The following is a 19,833-nucleotide window of genomic DNA, read 5'->3' as shown; positions in this document are numbered from 1 at the left end:
TGTCAACTGAGCAAAAACTGTGGGAGGAGATAGGTTTAAGAAGTTTTACAGTTTTTGAAAAAAAAACAGTGATGAACTTCATAATTTTTAATAGGTTTAAATGTACAAAAGTTTCTTCAGTATTGGGGCTACAGTTTGATGAAAGTTGTGAAGTTGTAGCACGTATGGTTGATTTGTTATGAATTTTCAAAGTTTTGAACTTTAGACGCTTGCTGTAGCGCCACCATCAGGACTATTGGCTTGAGTTTACAGCTGAGGATATCTGGCATGAGACTGGACCTTTGTGCAAAGTTTGGTGAGTTTTCATCCATGGGAAGTATGATTTCCTCGCAAGAAGAAAGAAGAAGAAGAAGAAGAAGAAGAATACCTAGGATTACAATAGTGTCAGGGCAGCTACACTAATAAAAATAAAATATAAAACACACAAAAATAATTCAAATAAATTAATATTTTATGTGTTTAATAATTAACAGAATGAAACAAATATTTAAAATATAATTAAAATGAAATATATTAAAAAATTGTATTTTATATTTATCCATGTGTTCAGATTGTGTTCAACTGTTTACACCTGAACACACCTGAGGACCAATCTGAAGACACCTGGAGACAGACAGGATGGAGGACATTCCTGCTGCACCAGTGTGAGCAGGTGTGTGTGTGTGTGTGTGTGAGAGAGGTGGTGAAGCCTGTTTGGCGGTTGGTCACAGCCAGTGATTGGGTGAGCGTTGTGTAACTGCAGTGCGAAGACATTTCACTGAGAGGTTTGCTGTTGTGCACTGCCTGCAGAGCCACACCTCCCTCTACCTCTGCTCTCCAGCACTTGAATAGGCAGTTTATTCTTTATTCCACTAAATCAGACACATTTTGTTGGTCAGTCATTAAGACGGGAGCGAGCTTTACGCGTATCACTTGACAATTTAAATGTGCGTGCTTAATTTAATCAGGGCAAGGCACATCGCATGCCCTGCGATGTAGATATTGTACTTGTGTGCATCACGATGGCGATGCTTAAAAGATACATCCTTCAGACCTAGTTGGTGGTGTTTTCGCCCTTGCATGTAATTACAGTGCGGCGTAAATTGCACATTGCTCTGTCAGAGCTTTCGACCGCTTCTGTCTCTCTGCCAGTACGTCTTCTTTGTTGTTGAACGTGCTGCTGACTGACGAGCGTGACGTGCGTCATCGATGTAAAGATTTGGCGTAATGAAAAGAATCCATAAGGGAATCGTTCAGCGTAAAGGCTAATGATGTCAATGAATTGATCCAGTTGGAACCGGTTCTCGATTCCCATCCCTAACTAAGAAGCAAAATCATTAATTATAAAAATGAAGCAAACTTCTGTCCTTTGTATCAACAGGCTGGACGTGATGGAGATCTACAGACCAACAGTCGGAGGTTGAACCATCAACATAAACTACAGATCACCTTTAAAACATTTTAATAAATCAATCTATCATAATTAAACAACTGGAGACTGAGAACAAACTTATTTATAAGTCTGATAATATTTTAACAAATCAACATTAAATCAGACAGGAAGTGCGTGTTTCTGTCACTTCCTGTACGGACTAAGACTGCTGGGAACTGTCAGGTCTTCCTGTTTAAAGGAAACTTGTCCATGTGGAGGCAAAGAGCGTGGACACCAAGAGGCGAAGCTCCGTTGAATTTCTGCCAACAGCCACTAGGGGCGCTGCCGCCATTTTGGACTGTTGAGCTTGGACTGTTGCGCCCAGACAACATGCAGGATGTCAAGGAGAGAGGAGGAAACAAGTAAAAGAAAACAGTGTAGTGCAATTAACTGCAACAACTATCAGTGGAACACCCCGCACCTGGCCTTCCACCGTTTCCCGAAGGATCCCGACAGGTAAGAACTCCTGAGGTGTACGTTTTTATTAAGTGTTAAGTGTTTTAATGTCAATTTAATATGCCAGTTTTCGTGGGAATATATACATATATATATATATATATATATATCCATGCTCTTTGGCGAAGCTCAACAGAACGCCCCATAGCAACAGACTCGCCCATGGTTTCGTCCTACCGCCGCCATTTTGGACCGTCAGCAGCTGGTCACAGCTGGTCACAGCTGCTTTTTCACGTTTTTGTAAAACAAAATATAGACTTTAAAAAAAACAAAACAAAGAAAAACGGCCTAGATGGCATCTCTACATATTACATCCACTTATGAGAAAATTAACTTAATTACTCCTTCAAAATCACCCCATAAGCCAATCTACCAAAAAAATAAATAAATAAATAATAAAAAAATATATATATATTTTAACTACAAACACATTAATGGTGACGTCACATAGTCAGGAATAAAGATTTATTTACAGTTTGTACAGTAAGGGGACAGTAATAATAATAATAATAATAATAATAATATATAGGCTATTTTAATATGATATATTTTAATACTAAAGCAGTAATCAGTTCTGATATAAATGGTCCAAGAGGCCATATATGTATATATATATATATATACGTGTGTGTGTGTGTGTGTGTGTGTGTGTGTGTGTTACCTTCCCTCCAAAACTGGCATATTAAATTGATATTAAAACACCGAAACCATGGGCGAGTCTGTTGCTATGGGGCGTTCTATTGAGCTTCACCAAAGAGCATGGAGATATATATATATATATATATATATATATATATATATATATATACACCTCAGGAGTTCTTACCTGTCGGGATCCTTCGGGAAACGGTGGAAGGCCAGGTGCGGGGTGTTCCACTGATAGTTGTTGCAGTTAATTGCACTACACTGTTTTCTTTTACTTGTTTCCTCCTCTCTCCTTGACATCCTGCATGTTGTCTGGGCGCAACAGTCCAAGATCAACAGTCCAAAATGGCGGCAGCGCCCCTAGTGGCTGTTGGCAGAAATTCAACGGAGCTTCGCCTCTTGGTGTCCACGCTCTTTGGTGGAGGTGAGCTGAACTCGTGGGAGGTTCCTACTCTGCTCCCTGAGCTCCTTCCTCTTCAGCTGCAGGAACACCCAGGTTATAATAATCCAGCTCAGTGTTCTCCTGTCTGGCCACCTTCTGCCCCCTGCTGGCCTGGAGACACATGACAACACACAGATGACTTCCTGCGTCACTCCTCTCTTCACTTCAGTAAACAGACTGAGGGCTTCATATTGACAGAGGTGTGTCAGTACCTTACAGTGAAGGCAAAGGACCATGTTCACCAACAGCAGAGTCAGCGGCAGGACAGCTCTGATGATAAAAGGTGTTGGATCTGAACAAACACACAGACAGTCGTCACACAGCAGCATCAATCCAACAGATGGCCAACGGTACAGTGAAGCTCCTGCATCTGTTCAAATGTTAGTATTCATGTCAACACTCTGAACCAGGATGATGTGGAAACAGAAGGTTTTAAGTTTCCTGTTTGCTGGTCACATTTAAAGACTTTGTATAAGTTGCTGTATGACACACATGTGACACACTGACCATGGTCAGCTGATCGTTTCATTGTCATCTTACCTGGGACGGTGACGGAGAGCAGACGGCTCTCAGAAGAGAAGTTATGAGACAAAACATGGACGTGATAAACACAGCTGTAGCTTCCTTGGTGGGTGGGCTCTGCTTCAGGAAACAGGAAGTGGGCAGAGTGATTGACAGCTGGCTGGGTGTAGTTGTGTGCTGAGTTGGAGGAGGTGAAGGTGAGCTGGAAGGAGCCTCCTGGGTACTGTGGCTGGATGGAGCAGCTGATGGTGAAGGCGGAGCCTCTGAGCACGTGAAACCCCTGCTGCTGGGCCTCAGAGACCCCGTCCATGGAGGAGGACACAGAGATGTTTGGCCGAAGCAGCAGGTCTGTAAATACAGAGAGATGACAGACAGACAGTCAGACAGACAGACAGACAGTCAGACAGACAGACAGACAGACAGACAGACAGACAGTCAGACAGACAGACAGTCCAACTCATCCTCACTGTGACCTCGTCACATGTCCACGTTTGGTCATGGACTTTCCACGTCCACATATGGCGTCCAAGGTACCCTGGGTGTGTTGGTTGTTGACGTTCTGGGACGCCGTGTCAACTTCAGCCTGTTACATGCATTGTCTGTTTTCAAAATACACTTCTGTTTTCACAGGAAATGTACAGTTTGATACAGTCTCTTTCAAAATAAAAGCACTACGTCGGTACAACACCACCAACTGATGTTTTTTTCCTTCAACAACACACACAACCAATCTCTCGATTTAAAGTCGGTGGTTGTTGGACCCATCCACCACCCCTCCCTACGGCCCTACTCAAACTTCTGCCGCCTTAACTTTCATTGTTTTCCCACTGCATTTCCCTCTGACACTGCCAGATGCTGCACATTGAACAGACAGACATACAGACAGAGGGCTTCCAGAAACAAACCAACTTCTCTACACTTCAGGATGTCATTGAGGGTCCCTGTGACAGAGGAAGGAGAAAACTAGAACCATGACTGTCATAGATGATGTCACTGATGGGCTTACCTGAGCAGGTGATATCCATGACATGGCTGGAGTAATCTAATGTTAAACACTCCCTCAGAGCAGATCCAGACTGGGCACACTCAGGCCTGATCTTCCACACAGACCTGCCTGAGTAAGCCTTCATCCAGTTGACAGTCACAGCGGAGCCACAATCCAACTGTCCACAGATCACAGCTGTGTCCTTCAGGGTCCACGGATAGGGGATGATACTCACTGGTCTCCGGTCTCTCTGATCTCTGACCTCCAGTGTTCCTGCACAGCGACCTTGTCCTCCTGTCAACCTGACAGCCTCTGAACAGAAACCAGAGAGTCGTCAGTAAAGCAATAAAGTGAAATGAACCAAATCAAAGCTGCAGCTCCTCTTCTACCTGAGCAGGTGAGTCCAACAGCTTTGCCAGGTGAGCAGGTGTTTCTATCTGAGCCTGAGCTTCTACAGTCCAGGAGAGCAGACTCATGGCCTCCACACTGGAACTCTTTGGTCCACACTGGAGCCTCCACTTCTCCATAGAGCGCCCCCTGGAGGACTGAAGGAGCCCCACAGCCAAGCTCCCTGCAGACCACCTCTGCATCCTGCTGGTCAAAGTCAGCTTCACACACTGAGGACCACCTCTGGTTAGACTGGTTAGACTGGTTAGACTTCACCTCCAGTCTGCCTGAGCACAGACTGGTCCCATCCACCAGCCTGACAGAGTCTGGAGAGATAAAATAGAGACACAAAATAAAACAGATCTCATCAGTGATTCAAACTGGATTCTGGACTGGACTTATACGTAACTCCACAGACTGCAGCTGTTTGACATCTACATTTAATACATTTTAAAGTCCAGTTCAGACCAAACAAACACCTGCTGTCAACGCTCCTTTCTGTAACGTTGGAAAAAGTTGTATGTTGACAGGAAGTGACCGCCGTGAGACGGCGTATCATCTCTAGTCAATGACTCTCTGTGCTTCTGATCTGTAACATTGACAGGAAGTGACCGCCATGAGACGGCGTATCATCTCTAGTCAACGACTCTCTGCGCTTCTGATCTGTAACGTCGACAGGAAGTGACCGCCATGAGACGGCGTATCATCTCTAGTCAACAACTCTCTGCGCTTCTGATCTGTAACGTCGACAGGAAGTGACCGCCATGAGACGGCGTATCATCTCTAGTCAACGACTCTCTGCGCTTCTGATCTGTAACGTCGACAGGAAGTGACCGCCATGAGACGGCGTATCATCTCTAGTCAACGACTCTCTGCGCTTCTGATCTGTAACGTCGACAGGAAGTGACCGCCATGAGACGGCGTATCATCTCTAGTCAACGACTCTCTGCGCTTCTGATCTGTAACGTTGACAGGAAGTGACCGCCATGAGACGGCGTATCATCTCTAGTCAACGACTCTCTGCGCTTCTGATCTGTAACGTTGACAGGAAGTGACCGCCATGAGACGGCGTATCATCTCTAGTCAACGACTCTCTGCGCTTCTGATCTGTAACGTTGACAGGAAGTGACCGCCATGAGACGGCGTATCGTCTCTAGTCAACGACTCTCTGCGCTTCTGATCTGTAACGTCGTCAGGAAGTGACCGCCATGAGACGGCGTATCATCTCTAGTCAACGACTCTCTGCGCTTCTGATCTGTAACGTTGACAGGAAGTGACCGCCGTCACCTCCATCTCTTTACTGTTGGGGGCCGACACAGACCGTCAGGTGTACTATAAACAGAGCCACATCGACATCCAACGAAGAGAGCATATCTGAGCCTTTACTGTCATCGATAATGTCACTGATGGGCTTACCTGAACAGGTGAGATCCAGGATGATGGAAGAGTAATCTGGTTTTGCACACTCCCTCAGAGCAGATCCAGACTGAACACAGCTGGGCCTGATCCTCCACACAGACCTGCGGGACAGCTGACGTCTCTGTCCGGTAGACACAGCTGAGCCGCAGTCCAGCTGTCCGCAGACGACGGCTGCTGCCTTCAGGGTCCAGTATGATCCCTCCACTGGTCTCCAGAGTCCCCGCTGATTCAGCTCCAGTGTTCCTGCACAGCGACTGACTCCTCCCACCAACCTAACATCATCAGACTCTGAACAGAAACCAGAGAGTCATCAGTCAAAGAGCTTGATGATTCAGACAAGTCTTTACTTCTCTGTTGTCTCTGTGTACCTGTGGAGTTTTGTCCTCCTTCAGCCTGGAGTCCTGCGGAGGAAACCAAGACACAAACATCAGAACCTCAGTCACCATTTTATCAGTTTGCTGTTGGTTAGATGAACACATGAATACACAGAACACAGGTCAGTTTGTACATAGTTAAAGGAGCATTTCAACATTTTAGGAAATGCTTTTTCAATTTAATTTATTCAAAGTGAAGCATCACAGAAGGAGACTCCCCCTGCTCCTCATTCCCTCATCAGTAACTTCAACCACAAGCTGCAGGTCATCTAACAGAAGCAGCAGTAAATGTGAACGCTGAACTGAAGCTGCTGCAGCCGTGAGCTGAAGGTACGGAGTTCTCCTCCCACTGAAGTCATCTCCTAATGGAGGAGAGTGAGGCAGAGGAACCTCAGGGTGCACTAACTCGTTAACGCTTATCTCATTTGTGGTCAGTGAATTAATCAAATCCAGTGTCCCATATTTCTGTTGTCCAAGATCCTGTAGCTGTCACACTGTGTGGTGACGGACCTTCAGGTAAAATGACGACATTTATCAGCCAGAAACTGTAAAAACAGAAATTATTGTCAGATGTTCCTTGGACACGTCATGTGCTGCAAACGTGACGTGTGAATAAATTGTTTGTACGACAAGAGTGAAAACTTTTAACTTTCAAACATCAAAAATCTAATAACTTGTTTATGGTGGAGGGAGGGTCATGGGTTTTCCAACAGCTGATTGTCCCTGTTTGGCACCAGAACGACATTTTAGGCGCCCCTGCCCCTCAGATGCAGACTGACCAATCCTAGTGTGGCATCAGTCAGCTCAGACCAGGGTCTGGAATGCATAACCATGTGTCTGACACCGTGTCCAGGAACATGTGCACTGAGTATGGGCTGGAAGTCTCTGGAAGATTGAGCGAGCTGAGATCCTATGGGAGAAACTGGTGATGGCGAACCAAGTGGACATCGTGTTGATGGACAAACAACAGAAGAAGGAAGTGGTGATCGATGACAGCAACATCAGGAAGAAGGAGAAATACAAAGAGCTGAAAGAGGAGCTGATGTAGGGACTGAAGGTGGTCATGGGAGCACTGGGAGCACTGGGAGCACTGGGGGCTGTGACCCCCAAACTGGGAGGGTGGCTCTGGCAGATTCAGGTCCAGCATCTGAGTTCTCTGTCCAGGAGAGAGCAGACGAAGGAACAGACAAGATACCGAACCCTCAGCCTGGAGTCTGATGTTTTATACACACTCAGTGACTGAGATAAAAAACATCATCAACAGATTTACCAACAGTTAATATGACGGTTATTTCCAGCTGTAATTCGACCCTCTGCTGATGTTAACACATCCACAGATATAATAAGACGAGTGTGACAGCGTTAATCTGACAGGAACATCTCAGCCTGCCAAGGTTGTCATAGAAACAGAAACCACAGTCCTGTAATCATTACCTGTAATCTGTCAGTAAATGTTCAGTGTCACAGAAATATAGTTTACAGAGTATTAGAAGTCCCCACAGAGAGGTCACCTGACCTACCTGGGGTGGAGACGATGACACAAACTGTGTGTCTCAGATCTTGTACTTCTAAGTTTGTTCACACTCTTTAGTACAAGAAAATGCAGTGCACTACTGACGCACTCCAAAACAAAAGTTGAGTGTGGAACGATGGACACTTCTCACCTTCAATGGCCGCCATCTTTGTGACAAGCAAACTTCTCATCTTGTTTTATTTTTTCAACTGGGTGAGAGGCAGGGTTCACCCTGGACAGGTCACCAGACTATCACAGGACTGACACATAGAGACAGACAACCATTCACACTCACATTCACACCTACGGACAATTTAGAGTCACCAGTTAACCTGCATGTCTTTGGACTGTGGGAGGAAGCTGGAGCACCTGGAGGAAACCCACGCTGACACGGGGAGAACATGTCAGAGCACCTGGAGGAAACCCACGCTGACACGGGGAGAACATGTCAGAGCACCTGGAGGAAACCCACGCTGACACGGGGAGAACATGTCAGAGCACCTGGAGGAAACCCACGCTGACACAGGGAGAACATGTCGGAGCACCTGGAGGAAACCCACACTGACACAGGGAGAACATGTCAGAGCACCTGGAGGAAACCCACGCTGACACAGGGAGAACATGTCAGAGCACCTGGAGGAAACCCACACTGACACGGGGAGAACATGTCCGAGCACCTGGAGGAAACCCACGCTGACACAGGGAGAACATGTCAGAGCACCTGGAGGAAACCCACACTGACACAGGGAGAACATGTCAGAGCACCTGGAGGAAACCCACGCTGACACGGGGAGAACATGTCCGAGCACCTGGAGGAAACCCACGCTGACACGGGGAGAACATGTCAGAGCACCTGGAGGAAACCCACGCTGACACAGGGAGAACATGTCGGAGCACCTGGAGGAAACCCACGCTGACACAGGGAGAACATGTCAGAGCACCTGGAGGAAACCCACGCTGACACTTTTTTTAAAATCACTTCCACATTATCAGGCACTCTTATCATGGACTGACCGTGTTTTATAAGTACTGGTCATACTGTAGTACTACTGTACCTCTGCACCATACTAGCACTGTGCAGGAAACAAATTAAACACAGATTTTGGCTGAAGTAAGAACAGACACTGATCCACAATCCACTTCACCGGAGTCCGACCTGAACCACAAACCCCGCAGCCTCAGTCACAGATAACGGGAACCACATCGTGATGATTCAGGCTTTATGTGAATCTCATTTGACTCTTCAAATTAATCGATCCTCCTCCTTCTGCCTTTAAAGAATATTAAAATAAATACCACAGTAAAACGTAACACTGTTGATTTAATTAATGTGAGAGAGGAGCACTGGCTGAAAATGACTAATTGTGTGAATTCATAGGTGAATAAAGCCTCTGGACATTAGCTTCTGAACGAGAGCGAGACTCCTCCGTCCTTTCCATAAATCAGGTCATGGATTATAAGGACCTTTATGGTATTAAAGGACAATCATAGACATAATGGACCCACAGTCTCTGATACTGTTTTCCTGCTTCTTTTTATTTGTTTTGTTTTACACTATGTCAAAAATCTGTTGTCCCTTGTTTTGTCTGTTCTGTTCTTATCAAAACAATAAAAAATAAAGTCTGAAAATAAAAGAAATGGATTTGAAGGTGTGAATCTGTTTGCTTTGAGTCATGCCCACGGTTTCAGTGAAGCACACCTACTTATTGATCCATCTGAGATGGTCGCTGAGTATACATTAACTGATCAGATGTTAATAACAGATCAATAACTGACTGGAGGTAGAGAATAAACACCTGCCATGTGAGCAGTTGTTTCTCTGTTACAAATATTTAACACATCCTCTTTAAAGCAGAGGCCTACCTGAGCTCCACAGCATCAGCACCAGCACCAACCGGTGATCCATGTCCAGGTAGACCGTCTGTCTGTTTTCTGTAAGTCTCTTCACGTGCTGTCAGTGTGTGTCTGTCTCTTCATGCGCTCTGCTCGTTGTATGTCGTACAGGAAGAGGTGAAGTTTTTCCTCAAACATATCTAAAGGTGTCATCTTTAGTTTTTAAGGTGAAGTGTCCTCCTCTGACTGAAACTCTGTTACATGATCAGGAGCTACTTACACAAAACACATTAGGTTTTCTCCTTAAGACTTAATTTTTCCTAAGCTGAGGGATGTACTTAAGGGTGTTGCACAGAATCCCTTGGAAGGTTTCCTTAGTTAAGTAAAAATGTTAAGGTATTTCCTGCATTGAAAGATTTTACTGTAGTAAATACTACATTGTGACACCTTAAGTCTTCTGTGCAATGGTGTAATTAACCTTAAGGGATTCTTTAAGTATGAGACCAGGATAAGGAGAAAACCATAAATATTTCAGTGAACATTTTAAGGAAACCTGAAGGAAAAGACTGATTTCATTTTAAGAAAGCCTTAACATGAACTTTAAGGAAAATCTTAACTGAGGGGGTTTTGTGCCCCTGGTTTTTCTGTCAGCCATGTTTGTAGTTCGATCAGTCAGATGAGGGGCTGCCAAATGAGCGAGATTCAGCGGGGGTTGGGGTCGTCACTCCTCGACACAGGAAACTAGTTTGAAGATATTTTGGGGGGCATGTTAGCCTTTAATTGATAGGACAGACAGGTGTGAAAGGGGGAGAGAGAGAGGGAGTGACATGCAGCAAAGGGCCACAGGCTGGAGTCAAACCCGGGCCGCTGCAGCAACAGCCTTGTACATGGGGCGCCTGCTCTACCACTAAGCCACCGATGCCCTGGAAATTAGTTTAACAGGTTCATCAGACAGATTCACAACTTTAAGGCTTTTATTGATGAAAAGTCAATAATTATCACCATATCAGATATCAGCAAAAAAATCCAACATTGTCAGTTATAATAATGAGAGACATGGAGCGATGTGTCCTCGCATCTAAAGTCAAACTGAAACTAAAATAAATCAGAGAGCTGACAGAAGCATGTTTTTCTGTGGACTTAAGGTTTTAATATTTTCTATGTGTTCATGTCTCACCTGTACCTGATTTATAATAAAAAGACGTGGAGATCTGACTTTGACACTGTGGGACCTTTAACAATTAGTTTCAATTTAGCTTCCACACACAGTTTTATAATTGAGACCTGTGGTGATTAGCCTGTTTGCTAACAAGATACAACACATAAATCAGACTTCACACTGTTAAAGGTGATTTTTTTTGTCTTTAGATGAAGCATAACACATTTCATTGATAAGAATCTTTCATCTCACCAAAGGACACTTTGACACAGATAAAGGAATAAACAGGAAACATTAAAGGCTGATCTAAAAGATGAGTTTTCAGGTGTTTCCTGTTTTCATTCTCAGTATTTTCGGTTGTGAGTAAAAAACACAGACACACATGTTGAAGTGTTTCAGTTCTTTTATACAATCACATCATATAGAGAATAAAAAACAAACATGTCTCCACTCTTTCCTACGAACAACCTCTCAGTCCCGTCACTCCACAGGAAGTTTTCATGTTTCAGCCCCAAGAACTAAATATCCTGTCAACCCTCTGTCTCTTTTCCCAAATCATCCGTCAGTTCTTAGACTGACTGTTGACTTCTCTTCATTTCTACTAAACTCACCTTCCAGATTTAAAACTTTATGTCTGGAGTTTGAAATGTTTCCCTGCTGCTGTGATAAAGGATGAAACCTCAGAGATGTGACGTGATGATTTAGAAATGATCTGACAGGAATCAGCTGTGAAACTTGATTTGGTCCTTTGAGCAGGTCGGAGCTGAGCCGCAGAGACTCGAGATGTTTCAGCCTTGAGTTCTTCCTCAGAAGTCTTTATAATGAAGCAACCTGAACACAGACAGACGTTCTACGTCATGTTTCATGCAGCACTGAAGGGACAGAATGCCTCTCATCACTGACTGTCATAATGATGATGATAATAATAATAATAATAATAATAATAATGAGACAAAGAAGAAGAAATAAAAACAACTCAAAACAGAAACAGGACCTGAGACAAAAATGACTTGATGTAAAGACAAACAAAAGGAGGAGCTGATTGGCTGTCTGACCTGAAGAGAGGGGCGTGTCCTTTGTTGTTAGCCAATGAGAAGAAGCCGCTGTGAGGGGAGAAGTCGAGGCAGCTGGCGCGATAAACGAACTTCCTCTTAGAGACGGGGAAGTTGGAGAAGACAGTGAGGCTGGGCAGGTGGACCTGAGGGGACACAACCAGGGGACAGACACAGGTTAATGTCCAGCTGTCATCATCATCATCATCATCATCATCATCACCATCATCATCACCACCATCATCATCATCACCACCGTCTTACCAGTCGTGTGGCCTCGTCCTCGACTCGGGAGGCAATGGCCAGGATCTCAGATGAGGGGTTAAAGGTCAAAGAGGTGGCTGAGGTCAGCAGGTTCATCACAGCCTTCAGAGGTTTGGGATTGGCTGACTTTAGACACGCCTCCTGGGAGTACACGTTAACCACGCCCGACTGAGAGCTGCGACAGAGACGATCAATGTTACTACACATCAGATACACCAACAATAATAAATCCTCTGAAAATCAGGCTGCATTTTAAAATCAGGCTGCATTTTAAGATCAGGCTGCGTTCAGTTCACACAGACAGATTTATGAAAATGTTTCAGACTGACCTCAAAGAAATAAAACACTTCATGACAGACATGTAAAGTCTGAACCATCTCTGTCCGTCAGAGTCGCTCTGACCCTAAAGGAGGGGGAGAAGATTATATGTGGGCGTGTCTTACCCGCAGGCCAGGTACTGTCCGTTCCGCGAGGCAGCGATGGACGTCCCCTTCACACAGCCTTCATCTGTGAACCTGTTAACACACTGACTGCTGCGCATGTCCCACACATACACCTCCCCGTCCTCTGCGCGCGCGTGCACACACACACACACACACACACACACACACACACACAGTTTAATCACATGACTGACAGGATGTCCATGTGTGATGTCACACACTCCCTGAACCAGGGGCGATTGCTCTGAGACAACAACTTAAAGTGAGCCTCCCCTGTTTGAGAGACCAGCAGCCGCCACTGCCCTGAACTCACCTGACTGGGCGAACACTTTGCTGCCGTCGTGAGAAAAAGCGACGCCGCTGACATCACCGTTTATCTTCATACTGCGAACCACCTCCTTCGTCTGAACACAAACACACACACACACACACACACACACACACACTTGTTAAGTTATTAGTATTTTTTTAAATATCTATTTAATTAAATGTTAAATAATCACATGTTCATATTGTTTCCACACTGATGGGAATGTTTCTGTCTGGAAACACAAAATGCTTTTTTATTCACATGTACTTTCTTTGCTGTGAACACACATGAGAACACACACTAACAGAAGAATAATAAATAAAAAATCAAAAATAAAAAATATGCAGAAGAGTTCAGTGGAACAATCTGAAAATAATAAAAAAGTTAACCGACTACACAATATAAAATTTATTGAAAGAGAATTTAAAAGATGAACTGCAGAGGGAATCAGGCTTTATTTTTATCTTGTTTTAAATTTTAGCGAGTAATTTTATATCTTTTAAGTTTATTTATTTTTATTTGTATTTTTTTTAAATTAATTTTATTGTAGGTATGTTATTTTCTATTTTAGATTTGACTTGATTCTAATTGTATTTATTTATTTTTACTAAATCACTCAGATTCTGAGTGTTTTTAGAGAGACGACGAGGCTGTGACATCATCACAGAGAAAAAACTGTCAAAACGCTGAAACAAATAAACAGCAGGAGAAGGAAAAGAGAAGGAGGAGGAGGAATCACCTGGAGCGTGAGGAGGTGCAGGTATCCGTTGGTCCCAGTGAGGAGCAGAGCGCCTCCTTCAGGACACACAGAGAACTCCTTCACTCTGGCTTCATTCAGACCTGAACACAAACAGTCGACACGTTGACCTTAACTTGACCTCTGACAGTGACCTCACCTCTGACACTGACCTCACCTCTACAGTGACCTCACCTCTACAGTGACCTCACCTCTGACAGTGACCTCACCTCTGACAGTAACCTCCTCTGACAGTGACCTCACCTCTGACAGTGACCTTACCTCTGACAGTAACCTCACCTCTGACAGTGACCTCACCTCTGACACTGACCTCACCTCTACAGTGACCTCACCTCTGACAGTGACCTTACCTCTGACAGTGACCTCACGTCTGACAGTGACCTCACTTCTGACACTGACCTCACCTCTGACAGTGACCTCACGTCTGATAGTGATCTCACCTGACATTGACCTCACCTCTGACACTGACCTCACCTCTGACACTGACCTCACCTCTGATAGTGATCTCACCTGACATTGACCTCACCTCTGACACTGACCTCACCTCTGATAGTGATCTCACCTGACATTGACCTCAACTCTGACACTGACCTCACCTCTGACAGTAACCTCCTCTGACACTGACCTCACCTCTGACACTGACCTCACCTCTGATAGTGATCTCACCTGACATTGACCTCAACTCTGACACTGACCTCACCTCTGACAGTAACCTCCTCTGACACTGACCTCACCTCTGACACTGACCTCACCTCTGATAGTGATCTCACCTGACATTGACCTCACCTCTGACAATGACCTCACGTCTGACAGTAACCTCACCTCTGACAGTGATCTCACCACTGACAGTGACCTCACCTCTGACAGTAACCTCCTCTGACAGTGACCTCACCTCTGACAGTGACCTTACCTCTGACAGTAACCTCACCTCTGACACTGACCTCATCTCTACAGTGACCTCACCTCTGACACTGACCTCACCTCTGATAGTGATCTCACCTAACATTGACCTCACCTCTGACAGTGACCTCCTCTGACAGTGACCTCACCTCTGACACTGAACTCACCTCTGACAGTAACCTCACCTCTGACAGTGACCTTACCTCTGACAGTAACCTCACCTCTGATAGTGACCTCACCTCTTACAGTAACCTCCTCTGACATTAACCTCACCTCTGACAGTGACCTCACCTGACAGTGACCTCACCTCTGAAAGTAACCTCACCTGTGATAGTGACCTCACCTCTTACAGTAACCTCCTCTGACAGTAACCTCACCTCTGACACTGACCTCACCTCTGACAGTAACCTCACCTCTGACAGTGACCTTACCTCTGACAGTAACCTTACCTCTGACAGTGACCTCACGTCTGACAGTAACCTCACCTCTGACAGTGATCTCACTTCTGACAGTGACCTCACCTCTGACAGTAACCTCCTCTGACAGTGACCTCACCTCTGACAGTGACCTCATCTCTACAGTGACCTCACCTCTGACACTGACCTCACCTCTGACAGTAACCTCACCTCTGACAGTGACCTTACCTCTGACAGTAACCTCACCTCTGACTGTGACCTCCTCTGACAGTAACCTCACCTCTGACAGTGATTTCACCTCTGACAGTGACCTCACCTCTGACACTGACCTCACGTCTGACAGTAACCTCACCTCTGACAGTGACCTCACCTCTGACAGTAACCTCCTCTGACAGTGACCTCACCTCTGACAGTGACCTCATCTCTACAGTGACCTCACCTCTGACACTGACCTCACCTCACCTCTGACTGTAACCTCACCTCTGACAGTGTGGACAGGTGTGACCCGGCCCTCCATCATGTCGTACAGGTAAAACATCTTGTTCTTCAGGCTGGTGGCGATCACCGTCTGTCCGTCCTGGCTGAACTGAGCTTTGTGGATGGGGAACCTCTCCAGGTGGATGCTCTGGATCTTTGGGTTCGTCTTTCCATCCACCTGCAGGACCAAAGACAGACATCAACAATGCCCACCTGACTCCGTGTCCCCTTTCCTGTCTGACGTTAGAGAGAGCTGATTGGCTGTCTGTACCTGGAAGAGGGACACTGATTGGTCGAGGCCAGCTGTCATGACAACCTGAGCAGAGGGGTGGAACTGGACGGTGGTCAGTCTGTCCTCTGAAGGACGGGTGCTGTTAGCATGAAGACATTTCTTCATCTGAGACGAGAAGAATTAAATGTAAACAAATGACTGATACAACAGGACGGTCACATGGTCATGAAATGTTATTTATCACGACATTAATGAAGACTCTGATGTTTCTGACCCTCAGGATGCCTCTGGGCAGTCTGTCTGACGACGCCACAAAGTTTCCGGTCCTCCTCAGCAGCTCATCATCTTCGTCTTCCTCTTCCTCCTCCTCATCATCATCATCACCTGCAGGAACACAGAAAGACATGTTTTGTTTTTACCAACAATTCATTTATTTTTCTACAAATATTAAAAAAGACAGAAAGAAAGAAACATTTCCTTCTCACTGTCGTTTCTTTAAAGTTATAATATTCTGTTCCCAGACACAAGAGCATCGCCCGTAACCATGACAACATGAAAGTCAGCTGCTTTAAGAATGAAGTCTGACAGCGAGCAAGTGTAGTGTGCTGAAAGAAAACTACATTCAATGAGCAGGTTCTGGAGGAAGAGGAAGTGTTACTGTGTTTCTACCTCTCTTCTTTTTCTTCACGCCGCTCTCTGCCCATGACGGAGTTCCTCCCATCGACTTCTGAAACCTGAAACACACCAGCAGGTAAATATGTGTACAGCTCTGTGTGTGTGTGTGTGTGTGTGTGTGTGTGTGTGTGTACTCACTGCTCTCTCATCCTCTGCTGTAGCTTCTGTTTGGACATAGTGGACTCAGCCTCTCCTCTGATCAGATCACTGCGGTAACGATGCTTCATGTCCACCCTGAAACATTCAACACAATAAACCCCTGAGTGACCATCATCATCATCATCATCAATACAGTGTCATGACAGGAACGTGTTGATCCTCACACATTCGTAAACGTGTAGTCACAAACGCACTCAGCTGTGTGAGCCTGACACCAACAGCCTGATGAATCGCCGACTGGTGATAACACAAGACGACACTCAGCAGCACTTACTCTTCATCCAGCTCGTCATCCTCGTCCACCCAGGCAGCTTTTCTGGCCGGCTGGAGCTGTGTACGAGCCTCGTCCTCGTCCTCCGATTCACCGGACTCATCGTCTTTGTCCTCCGCCAATAAGGTTTCAGTCTGCTCCTCGTCCTCCTGCATGGAGACATGAGGCATGATGGGTAGTCTGTCTTTTTATTAGTGGTTTTTATAAATGTATCAGTTTCTATTAGTCATTTATATTAGTTTTAATTAGCCTGGAGTGACAGGTTGTGACACAGTGAGGTTTGTTAGCTGATAATAACCAGTGAGCCAGATTTACCATAAACAAAGTGACAATCATTATATTCATCATATTTTGTGATCAGGCACAAGTAGGGCTGCACGGTATATGCGGTGGACGGTAGAAATGATATAAATTTGGCCCACGGTAGAGATTTGTGCTCTACCGTCCTATCGTCGATGACGTCATCGCACCTGCCTCAGTGTGAAAATGGCTGTGAGCACAGAGACAGCAGAGCAAGAGGAGCTGGTTCACATCCGTGATTTAGCGTAGCATGTGCAACATGTGTTGCTGGAGAACTTGTGAGTGAGTGAGTTAATGTCTTATGAACAGCCCCGGACTTCTCAGACTCTTTTAGCGACTTACTGTTCAGAGGGAACTCATTCAGTGTCTCCTCTGGCAGCAGCACAGCGTCTCTCCCTCTCCTCTCTCGCCGTGCGCACACGGGAGTTGGTTTTCGGCAAGACAGTTTGTCATAAACCTTTGGTAATGTAAACCTATGTGACGCTAGGGGCTCCACAAAAAACTCCATATGTGAACGTGTGATAGTTGTGGTATCATAGCAGCCTGTCACAGGTTACAGCTGATGATTAGAGGAGAAATGGCAGAGCATAAAGGTCCAGGTGGAAAAAACAACTCAGTCATTTAGGATTTTGCTAAAAGAAGGAAATTACCTTTTGATGTAGATCCCAGGGGACATTTTACACCATAGAGTGCTGGGTTTTAATTTTGAGCTCTGAGATCTGCATTCTGCACAATAAATGCTCTAACAAATACATTATAGCTTTGCTTTTGTTGTTGTTGTTTTTTTAATCAATTTAGCTTTGCTAAGGGACTACAAAACCCATCCAGAAACACTTCTATTATAACTTTTACACTTAAATTTATACTGCGATATATACCGTTACCGTGAAGGGATTCGATTCATACCGTGATATGAATTTTAGGTCATACCGCCCAGCCCTAGGCACAAGGATGAAGCTCATTAACGAGAGACGGTAAAATGAGCAGTTTTTTGAATGAAGTCTGGTTGAGAGCAGCACAAGACAACATGTTGTTGACATCTCAGTGAAGTGAAGTGATGCAGGCAGATAATTAATGAGCCGAATTCTTCAGAAACATCTGAACCTCATTAGCAGCTATCACACGTTGCTCTCAGACACGGTTATTTCAGCCCAGCACTAGGAGAACGTTAAATCATCAGGTTTCTGACCGGGGTCTGGTGACACGTTACCTCTACCAGTCTCTCCACCAGCTCGTCCTCCGCCCCGAACACCAGCTCCTCCAGCAGCTTCACCGAGCTGTCCTTCTCCCCCAGCACCGCCAGCCTCTTCACGTTCTTCTGCCGCTTCTGCTCCTCTTCCTCGGGGTCAAACTTCGGTGGTCGAGTCCTCTTCTTCTTGGCCGGTTCTCTCGGCTCCGTCTCCGGCAGCTTGATGACGTCCATGTCCGCCATGTTTGTTCTTCAAACTAAACCAAAGGTCCTGTCAGAAAACTACAGATTCACACCGCCAGCAGAAACACGAGACATAAAGTTAAACTTATTTAATTCATCTACTGCTCATGTTTCCACATGTGGTGGACATCAGTGTTTTCCTTCATGTGCTTCCGGAAACCTGACCTCTGAACCCGGAAATGATAACAGCCTGCCCCCTACCGTTCACTGACAGTTAAGGCGCAAATAATAGAAAGTTCATAATACTTTATAATACACAAAATACTTAAGAAAAATTACTACAAAAATATTCTCCCCAAAATACAAAATACTGATTAAAAATACAAAAAATACTTAAACTCAGTAAAATACTAATAAAAAACAAAAAAGATACAAAATACAGATAAAAAATTTTAAGAACTGACAAAATTACTAATAAAAGACAAATGATACAAAATAGTAATAAAAATACAAAATAATAGACATATAAATAAAAAATAAAAACGACTATAAAATACTAATAAAACTAAATATATAAATACTAAATACTATTAAAACATGACACAAAATATAAAAAAATACACAACACTTAAAAAACTAAAACAAAATACTAATAAAAACAATAAAAAAGACAAATGATACAAAATAGTAATAAAAAAAATACATATATAAATAAAAACGATAAAAACTAATATAAAACACTAATAAAACTAAATAAATTATACCAATATAAATACTAAATACTATTAAAACATGATACAAAATATTAAAAAAAAATACAAAACACTTAAAAACTAAAACACTAAATACAAATAAAAATGAATATAAAGTATGGACTATTGTTGGTTAACTTCTTTAGAGAACGTTTATCAATGTAAGAAAACATCATTTTGAAAAAAAAAATCAACTGTGAACTGATGATCCATTTTGTTTGTTGTCCGGTTTTGTGTTTTTTAAAGAATACTTTAAAAAGTGTAGTTTTATTATTATTATTAGTCATTGTTCACTGTTGCTCTTCAC

General features: G+C 44.3%; 2 protein-coding genes across 2 annotated transcripts; both read right to left on the bottom strand.

The window, feature by feature from the left end:
• Positions 1-2,876: 2,876 nt before the first annotated feature.
• LOC125879389 (scavenger receptor cysteine-rich type 1 protein M130-like) lies at positions 2,877-9,322 on the bottom strand. Its single transcript, XM_049561242.1, has 8 exons — positions 8,612-9,322; positions 6,636-6,668; positions 6,265-6,555; positions 4,851-5,174; positions 4,483-4,773; positions 3,495-3,824; positions 3,167-3,246; positions 2,877-3,065 (listed from the first exon to the last, which is right to left on the bottom strand). The coding sequence occupies exons 1-8, from the start codon at positions 9,039-9,041 to the stop codon at positions 2,961-2,963; spliced, it is 1,884 nt and encodes a 627-aa protein (XP_049417199.1). The 5' UTR covers positions 9,042-9,322; the 3' UTR covers positions 2,877-2,960.
• A 1,686-nt stretch (positions 9,323-11,008) lies between these two features.
• utp18 (UTP18 small subunit processome component) lies at positions 11,009-18,996 on the bottom strand. The gene is made up of 13 exons (XM_049562156.1): positions 18,613-18,996; positions 17,106-17,251; positions 16,811-16,906; positions 16,667-16,731; positions 16,272-16,381; positions 16,037-16,162; positions 15,769-15,943; positions 13,955-14,055; positions 13,219-13,309; positions 12,906-13,029; positions 12,463-12,637; positions 12,202-12,344; positions 11,009-11,977 (listed from the first exon to the last, which is right to left on the bottom strand). Exons 1-13 carry the CDS (start codon positions 18,832-18,834, stop codon positions 11,953-11,955), a joined length of 1,599 nt encoding a protein of 532 aa, XP_049418113.1. The 5' UTR covers positions 18,835-18,996; the 3' UTR covers positions 11,009-11,952.
• Between the last annotated feature and the right edge of the window lie 837 nt (positions 18,997-19,833).

The sequence above is a fragment of the Epinephelus fuscoguttatus genome, linkage group LG19, assembly GCF_011397635.1.
Source record: "Epinephelus fuscoguttatus linkage group LG19, E.fuscoguttatus.final_Chr_v1".
NCBI lineage: Eukaryota > Metazoa > Chordata > Actinopteri > Perciformes > Serranidae > Epinephelus > Epinephelus fuscoguttatus.
Note: the sequence above shows the minus strand (reverse complement) of the source record. Positions and strands in the feature narration are given on the sequence as shown.